A 9,290-nucleotide genomic window follows, 5' to 3' on the forward strand; every position below is an offset into this window, starting at 1 on the left:
CTCCCGGCCTCCAGAAAGGAAGAGCTTTGCACCAAGTTGGGCACGAGGAAATCTGCACGCTTCACTCGGGAGTGCGGTTTGATGTTTGAGCCCAACTCCCTGGCTTTGAGAGGCCCCATGGACGCCCCATCCTCAAAGCCAGGGGGCTAGAAACATGCCTACCGTTTTCACCCGACTGCCCCGGCCATCCTCGTCTGCACGGCAGACCCAGAGAGATGCTCCACACAGACCCTCCCGCCTTGCCCGTGGAGTCCCTTCTCCCTCTCTACTCCCTTCCCAGAAACCGTTTCACCAGCTGCTGCAGCATCAGCCACACAGACTGAAATGGCACGTACCTGGGGCTCCCCGGCTACATCTCTCCACACTGGGCGATCACTACTGGCAATTTTGGTTTGTTGTTTGGCCCGGTGGGCACGTTCTGCAAGAAGCACGAAACAGGTGAGCAGCTGTAAAATGGCAGCTCCAACTCAGCCCAGAAAACCTGAAACTGGATCCTGGGACAAGCCGCTTTAGCTTGGAGTGGCTGGCTGTACCCTAGCTGGACACTGTAACCGTGATTAACTAGTTTGCCAGTTGCTTGGCTCCACAGGGCTGGCATCGCTCAAGACTAACCCTACGGAGGCTTCGCTCAGTGACCCCAGAACAACCTGGAGAAGTCTCTTTTCCAAAACAGGACTCAGGAACTGGTGCCCTCCAGCTGTTTGCTGCTGCTCTTCCTTTTGCAACCCCCTGCTAGGAGCTAATTGTCTGGAACATCTGGAGAGCACCAGGTTGCCGAGTTCCATAAAATTTGAAGTTACAGCCTCACGCTCTGGGGAGGACGAGAAGCTTGGAGATCTAGTTAAGGCTCCGCCTCTGAGAAAGGTGGGAAAACGATTCTTCTGCTGAGACCACCAAGCCCAAGGCATTAGCCAGGGTTTGGACTGAGGCTGCTGCCAGGGCAAAGAAGACCTCTTGCATAACTTGCATTTGAAAGAGCCAGTTTGGTCCAGTGGTTAAGGCAACAGGCTAGAACCCAGGAGGCTGCGGTTCTGAGTCCCGCCTTGGGCACAAAGCCGGCCGGGTGACCTTGGGCCGGTCCCGCTCTCTCAGCCCAGCCCACCTCGCAGGGCTGTTGTTGTGAGGAAAATAGGGGGAGGAAGGAGTATTTGGTATGTTCACCACCCTGAGTTATTTATAAAAATAATAAAGGCCGGATAGTAAATAAATAAATATTTGGGTTCTCTCACTTTCTCAGGCTGGGTTATAGAGCAGGACAACCAGGAGCAAGCAGAGCAGAAAAAAACAGATTTTGCCTTGTGGGGGACAGAGATGTGGAAATACCCAGTGGTTCTATGCTACCTGCTGCTGTTCCTTCTAAGCTGCCTTGGCAGGATTTGAATCCTGAAGGGCAGGATATCAGTCAAAGAAGCCTGAAGCTAGAAAAGAATCTTCCTTTAGAAAATGTCTAATTCTGTGTTGGTTCTTGGATTGCTAACAGTTTCACCCCAAACCTGGAGATGATGTGAAGGGGCAGCTCTGACTTACTTCAATTTTTCTCATGACTAGTAGTCCATCAATTATTTTACCTGCCAGGTTAAAAGAAAGAACAGAGTAACCTCAGCGTTTCAAGCCTTCTCCAGTTCCTTAGCAAAAGAAGAACAATGCTAATGTGCTCTTCAATTTTCGAAGGGGGAATGGGAAGGGAGGTGGGGGGCTCGGGTCTAACTGCCCAGAAAGTCCCAAAGCTGAAGTCCCAGGGAGGCTTCGCCCAGCCAGCGGCGACTCACCGAAAACCACGTGCTTCCCGTCCAGCCAGTCGCACTTGGAGCACGTGATGAAGAACTGGCAGCCGTTGGTGCTGGGACCGCTGTTGGCCTGGTGAAAGAGCCCCACACGCATCAGGCAAACGAGGGGAGGGGGCAGGAGGAGGGGAGGAGAACGGCCTCCCTGCTCAGCGGTCAGCTCCCGCCCAGTCCGGCGGCACCCTCCCCGCCTGTCACAGGGTCCGCTTGGGGGAGAGAACGTTTCTCCATTTTAGGGGCATCCAACTCAAAACGCTTTTGGGGGGCTGTCTTGGGCCCTCTGCAAGACCCTGGGGTGGGGAGGAGGGCAGCCCACCCCCCCTCCAGAGTCTGGCACCTGGCCCCCGCCTGTCTGCCAAAGCCGAGCAATGCCGCCGCTCCGGCTCCTATAAATAGCAACCGCTGGGCAGCCTGACTGGGACTGTTACTGGGGGGGAGGGGCTGGGGGTTAACCCTTGCCTCTCGCACCACGATCCAGAGGAAATGCCCTTCTGAGACTCAGGGGTCCGGCCCAGGGAGAAGGGTGGCTTTGGGGCTGACCAGAAGCAGAGGAGGAAGGTCAATACGCAGTCTGCGCAGCAGAGCAGCATGGCAGGTGGGAAGGAGTCAGACCCACAGGAGGTCCCCCCAACCCTAACATGGAGGGGAGGAAGGAGCTCTTTCTACGAGGCCTTTGTCCCCAAGCCCTGCAGCCCTTAGGAGGCATCTCGGCCCTTCCCACTCATCCGGCTGCATGTGCAGGAGGAGCCAACGGCATCTTGGGGGGGCCCTCCCGCAGAAAGAGGGAGGGGGAGGCACCTGTGTGCCATCGTTTGGGCAGGGAAATGAAGACCACCGTCTCCCTCCCCCTCCATCTAGAACAGAGGCCGGGGGGTCCTACGTGGGCTCCCTGCCGGAAGTCCCGGTTCACCAAGGAAGAGGACCCCCCGGTTGGGTGTGGGTGGGCATCCCAGCTGCCCACCTGGGCTGCCCGGGGGCTACGTGGAAAAAGAAGGGAAGTGACCAGGTCTGAACAGCCCCAGCAGCTGCACCCAGATGGTGTGCTAATCTTAGCTAAGCCTAACCCTGCTTAGGGCTTTCGTGAGGCTAAGCGTTTTGGAGAACCCAGCCCCTTTGGTGAATTCACGGTTCGGCGTATTGCACAATGCAAAAAGGGGGCAAAGAAGCTCCTGAATTAAGGAGGCTTGGGTGAGCCCAACCACCAGAGGATGGGCATCCCTTAGAATCAACCCAACCCTAGGTGGGGAAACCTAAAGGTAAAGGTAAAGGTTTCCCTTGATGTAAAGTCCAGTCGTGTCCGACTCTAGGGGACGGTGCTCATCTCCGTTTCTAAGCCTTAGAGCCGGCGTTGTCCCTAGGGACACTTCCGGGTCATGTGGCCAGCATGACTCACGGAACGCCGTTACCTTCCCGCCGAAGCGGTACCAATTAATCTACTCACATTTGCATGTTTTCGAACTGCTTGGTGTGCAGGAGCTGGGACGAGCAACGGGAGCTCACCCCGCCGCGCGGTTTCGAACCGCCGACCTTCCGAATGGGGGGAAGGTGTGTGTGTATGTGTGTAATGGGGGGAAGGTGTGTGTGTGTGTGTGTGTGTGTGTGTGAGAGAGAGAGAGAGAGAATATGAATAAATTTCTTTGCCACCCATCTCGCGTACAATGACTCTGGGTGGTTTACAAATAGTGTGTGTGTGTAAATATATATAAATAGCATATAATATACATTTAATGTATGTGTGTGTGTGTGTGTGTGTGTGTATCTCTCTCTCTCTCTCTCTCAGACCCAATTTACCATGGAGAGCAAGCCAGGTGCAGAGTGCTTCAGTTTAAAGTTCTCATCGGCAAAGGGCCCCCGGTAGATGCTGGCCACTCCGGTGCCGTCTCCCTGTTGAGAGAGGAGAGCAGGGGATTTCCACCCGGCTCCAGGGACACAGGAGGGAAGGGGAAGGGAGGGAGGGAGGGAAAGGAACCTCCCTCAAATCATGGGGGAGTTCCCTTGGGAAAAAGATGCAGACTGCTTCTCTGGAATTAAACTTTGTTTACAATGACGTGTGCAGGTATAACGCGCGCACACACCTCTCCACAAACACTCCTTCCTTATTCCTTTAATATGCTGCATTAGAAATGAGCCCACTGAAGGAATTTTCCTTCCTGGAAGCCTTGGAGAGTGAGCCCCACCATCTTGCCAGACAACATAAGAGCCAACGAGTTTAATTTGCAGGCCTCTTTAATTTCTGCGACGTTGAATTTTAGCGGCATGAATGAAAAGAGAAGTTCGGAACACCCACTTCCTTCCAGCAAACAGTGAGCACATTTTCTAGGGAACTTCCCCAGAGGTTTAGCCGGAGTTTCTGAAGGAGGATGCCAGCAACGGAAGCCCGGCTCCTTGGTGGAGCAGCTTCCAATCTGATCTGCAGAGCCTGGGGGGGGCCTGCCTGGGGGGCTTTCTCCAGGGACCCAGGACAAAACAACGGCCCAAGGCTGGCTGCTCGGGGGAGATTTGAACAAAAAGAGCGTTTCCCAATCGTCCCTAAGAAGGAGAGTTACTCTGTAAGTTGACGGGACTCAACATTTGGATTGCCTGGACACTGAAATGGATGCTCAAGGCAAACACACAGCAACCTCCAGAAGCCAATTATATGCTTCTTCCCAGTCTGAGATTCTCCTTCCAAACTGGGGGGCAGTTGGAAGAAGCTGGACTACCTTCTACCATATACGACTAGTTCCTGGCATGCCCAGTTCCCACCACGTGCTCAACCGGCTGCTGAATTAACCGAATGTCTGGGCTATGAGTATACAATAAATGAGCCAACGGGCTGGATTTGCCCCCCCCGCCCCAGTTCATCAGGATTAAAACTAACCCAACTGAGCACATTACAGGAATGCAATTACTAGCCATCTAACTGACTCGGCGAAGAGCGTTGTGTGAACTGGTTACTAATGTAAATGTGACCTGTTGCAGCCCCACGGTCCTGTGGTAGATCTAAGGAACGAAGGAAGCCTTTGCCTGCCAGATGATATGCTGGGGAGCCACATCCTGTCACTCAGTGTCCCGTTACCCAGAAGACACACAACGGATACTATTACCCATCCTTCCATGCCTCGTGTTCTGCCTTTGGATAGGGCTCTTTAGGCATCCAAAAAGAAAAAAAAATCCCATTTCTTTCAGAAGTGTAAAAAAATATTGGGGGAAAGGCAGATCAGCTCTCCCCAGCCAATAAAGTTTGATTATGGTCACTGCCCAAACCTCAAGGGGGGCTTTGCAAAACTTTCTGAATCCTCCATTCAGGATCTTTCCTTTGGGGTGGGTGGAAGACGCTGTAGCCAAACAGTTTGATAAATTCATGTATGGACGCGCGTGTGCGTACACACACACACACACAAAATAAGCGACTGGCGAGAATTTCAAATACCAATTCCAAGACAAAATGCCCACTTTCCCCTCTTTAAAAGCAGCAAAACAGCTTTAAGTACCTACATTCACAAAGTCGCCTCCTTGGATCATGAAATCCTTTATAACCCTTGAAAACAAAAAGAGAGAAGATATTATCAGGCAGACAGCTGCTCTTGAACACCAGCTTGGGAAACCCCAGGAGTAATTTCCACTTAAGTGAAGGACCTCAGGATCAGGCAGCTGAGCCACAAAAGGGCCCAGGGTTTCTTTCATCCCCAAACCAACCACCCAGGTGTGCCAGTGGCAAAATACCTTGAAAACTGGATTTTTTTTTCCATATCAGTGGCAGAATCCTTAAGAATTCTGAGAAAACCTTCCTAGCTCTGCTTACAGCAACAATTCCTGGATTCGGGCAGTCCCAAACTCCACACGTTTGATGACACGGACTAAGGCCAGTGAAAGCAGCTTATTAATAACCTGGTTAGCCTTTAAGGTGCCAGTAAACTGCTTTTAACTGCACAAGACTAACGCAGCTGCTCCTTGGGAGGTTTTAGGCAGGACTCTCTGCCACAGGAGGTGGTGCTGGCTTGAAAAAAGCAAGTCTGGATAAATGCAGGGAGGGGCTCCTCAAGGACTGCCTGTTTCTGAATCCCCTCCTGCTGGGGCACAATCCCCTGTCTTCCCAGGGACTCTGGCATTACAGCCACTGAGAGAAACAAATCTGGGGTTTTGAGGACACCTTCCAGACTTGATTCATTGATTCACCTGGCAAATGTCTTGCATTTTTAATGTGCTGTGAGAAGGACCAGAGAATCATAAAGCTGGAAGAGCTAACAAGGACCATCTCTTTCTTCACTCAGCAATGAGCAGGAAAGTCAGTTAAATCATTAACAATCCGATGGGAACAGTGAATTCATTCCCGTCCTCCCTGAAACAGGTTTCTTTTCAGATGCCTGGAGACCCCTGTGCTCAGAAGCCCTGACTGGCTGGTGAATTCTGGGAGCTGTAGTTCCATTCCTGCACCACAGAGCTCAGCCATCCTCTGCTGAACGCTTATTTATATATTTGATTTAGAGGGCACCCAACTCAGTAAGACTGAGCGGTTTATAGCTTTGAAAAGTAATAAAACTCGTCTGAACCTCCCTCTCCAAATGTTGTTGGACTCCAGCACTCCGTCAGCCCTGGCTGCCGTGGCCTGGATGGATGCTGTAGTCCAAACGCCCCTCACCTCCTGGCAGGGAAAAAGCTAGCTTTCCCAGCTTCCACAACCCGATGGCCGACGTACCTGTGAAAGGTGCTGCCTTTGTAGCCGATCGGAACGCCATCTTTCCTGGAAGACAAGAAGCAGAGACACTCAGAAGCTGGCAGCAACACTCGCAGCTCAAGAGGCCTTGAGTGACCAAGATTTCTCCAGGTCCAAAGAGGCACCCCCCCCTCACAAGCTGTCACATCTCGCTGTTTTATTCTGAAGCCAGAGAGACAGGTCACCCGTTTGGGCTCTTTGAAAGTAGCTAATTTCCTCAGTGGGGAGCGTGGTCCCAGGAAAAAAAACAGGGAGAGTTGTTTTTTGAAAGGTCAACAGAATTGACCTACCTGAATTCACCCGTGCAAAACTGCCTGGAAAGAGGAAAGAAAAGGCCGTGTGTTAAACTCGGACACAGAAAGGCTGATTTCTCAGAGCGAGAGAGTTAAATTCAGCAAGGATTTATAGAATTCCCTTGATTATCGGGAAAAAGAAGGTGGGTGACCAGGTTTAAACTGTGTTTTGCCGTAAACGACAATCAAGGCCATGGCTTGGAAATGCTGGGCAAAGAGAGAAGAGGAACTCATTTAATTTGCTCTCCTAGCTCTCGACTGGGTGCCATCCAGCTGCGGTTGACGCCTAGCGACCTCAGACTTTCTCCACGCGCGTTCGTTTTAGCATCCAAAGTCCAGACGGCGTGCCCCTTGTGCACGTTTTGCATGAAGCAGAAAAAGAAAATGAACTTATGATTTACGGTTTTGATGATTAGAAAAAAATAAATAATAGAAAAAAGAGAGTCCGTTTCTGTAAGAGGTAATTTTGTATTTGTAATTCTACCTGCTGTAAAGGAAATTGGAAGCAACTTTTTGTTTTTTCTTTCTGCACTTTTGACTTTTTCTTCTTACTTTCTATTAGTTCTTGTTAATTTTTATTTCCTGTTTAAAACTCTTAATAAAAATTATGCATGCGTGTATGTGTAAAAAAAGCAACGCCCAGACTACACGAGGTTGGCATTTTCCCTGATCTCCTGCAGACACGGCTGGGAGAGGAACAAGGGGGTGCCCGACGGACACGGGCGACCCTCCCCCGCCGCCTTCAGCGCAGTCGGGGCGAGCGGAGCGCAAAAGCTCCTCTTCCTCCTCTGCAGAAAAGGGGGTTTGCCCGTGGCGGGGAGGATGCCTGAGGAACAAGAGTGGGCGCAGGGAGCGGCTGGCAGGGATGAGCCGGGTTCCGCCGCGTTCTCTCTCCCGCTGCCCTGCTTGGCGTGACCCGGAAGCCGAGGCGGGTGGCATCCACGGGTCGCTCCCTCGAGGCTCCGGCCAGGGCAGCGGCGGCCTTTTTCAACCGGCGGCGAGGGGAAAACGGCCTTCAGTGGCGGGGAGTTCCGCAGGGAAAGGCGGCGCCGCTGAACCCGGGACGCCTCCCCCTCCGCCTCGAGAGAGGGGCTCGGGAATCTTCCCCGCTCCCATCATCCCCGGCCAGCTGGCAAAGGACCGGTGGCGCTGGGGAAGGCTGGGAGCGGCGCTCTAGGCTGGGCCTCTCGGTGGTGCGCAGCGAGGGGGCAGGTGACGGCTCTGGCCTCTCGTCTCTACGGCACCCGCCTTGCCCGGCCGGGCTTACCTGAAGTTCTCCGCCGTCTTGGGCACCACGTCGGCGAAGAGCTCCACCTTCATGCGGCCGACCTCCTGGGCACGGACAGAGGCGTCAGAACAGGGAGCCGCGCTCCCTCCCCCGCCCCTCCCGTCCCCGCTCGCTCTGCCCGGGGCCTACCTGGCCGCCTATGGTGACATCGAAGAACACCACAGGGTTGTTGGGGTTGGAGGCCAGCACCGCCATGGCGACCACCTCTGACTCGGAAGCGGAAAGGCTGCCCCGGGGCCTAGCGCGGCGTGAAACGCTTCACTTCCGGTCGCATCCGGCATCCAACGGAAATCATTAAACAGGGTTGACACGCCTTTCCTTCCGACTCCATCGCCTTTTTATCGACATTTTCAAATATTTTGGGTGCCCCGTTCGGGTTTCCAACGGAGGAATTTCACCACAGATGTCCCAATGGCCAGAGCGACACGCTTCCGCTCAAACCCCAGTGGCTTTCGGCTTTCACCGGAAGTTCCCGCCTCTTCCTCTTCAGGCTCCTCCGATCCATTGGAACGCCACCCTGGTCGCTCGAGAACCCGAAGTGCCGCTTCATTCGCGCGCTTGCGCGTCTGCTGCGTTGCGCGGCGTGTCGATTAGCAGCCTGAAGTCAATGCACCTGCTTCTTCGGCCGGGCCTCCCGGGCATTATGCTGAATGTTTCCTTTTGCAAACGTGCAGAACTTATATTGCAAATATTAAAAAAGGCCACGGCCACGATCTCCCAATAAGGAGCACGTTTTAAGCCTCACTCAAGAACAGAGGGTTTCTGAACATACACAGAATGCAGCATTAAACACTGTTGGCTGCTGAAAGTCCAGAGTAGTATTTAAAGGGCTTGAAATCCGATTCAATGAGTCCTTGGCAATACTTCCACCAGAGCCCCATAACTATGAAATCTGTACAGAGTCAAGCTATGAAAAGGAGGTTTATATATACTGCCAGTGGCTAATTTACAATAAACACCCGCTTCCTTCCAGGTACTCCAGGAGCGACATATAAAAGTGCAATGTTCACTAAGACTTCCTCATAACATGAAAAACTTTCACCATCGTCCCCCACTCGCTAAAGGTGAAAAACGGGCTAGGCACCTAAAATTGCCAAACGTTCTAACCCTGGGAATCCGGCTTTTCACCCCGAAGTGGGAACCTCCGAAAAAAAGCTCGGCTGTTAAACGCACCTGAGTTTTTGGTGTTTTTCGGCTGTCAAAATAGTTTTAAGCAGGCCAACGCGCTG

General features: G+C 52.7%; 1 protein-coding gene across 1 annotated transcript; it reads right to left on the reverse strand.

The window, feature by feature from the left end:
• Nucleotides 1-326: 326 nt before the first annotated feature.
• On the reverse strand, nucleotides 327-8,306 carry PPIH (peptidylprolyl isomerase H). Its single transcript, XM_063317458.1, has 9 exons — nucleotides 8,191-8,306; nucleotides 8,041-8,105; nucleotides 6,771-6,794; nucleotides 6,463-6,507; nucleotides 5,262-5,304; nucleotides 3,576-3,668; nucleotides 1,770-1,857; nucleotides 1,528-1,568; nucleotides 327-418 (listed from the first exon to the last, which is right to left on the reverse strand). Exons 1-9 carry the CDS (start codon nucleotides 8,254-8,256, stop codon nucleotides 350-352), a joined length of 534 nt encoding a protein of 177 aa, XP_063173528.1. The 5' UTR covers nucleotides 8,257-8,306; the 3' UTR covers nucleotides 327-349.
• Between the last annotated feature and the right edge of the window lie 984 nt (nucleotides 8,307-9,290).

This window comes from Candoia aspera, chromosome 18 (genome assembly GCF_035149785.1).
Source record: "Candoia aspera isolate rCanAsp1 chromosome 18, rCanAsp1.hap2, whole genome shotgun sequence".
Taxonomy (NCBI): domain Eukaryota; kingdom Metazoa; phylum Chordata; class Lepidosauria; order Squamata; family Boidae; genus Candoia; species Candoia aspera.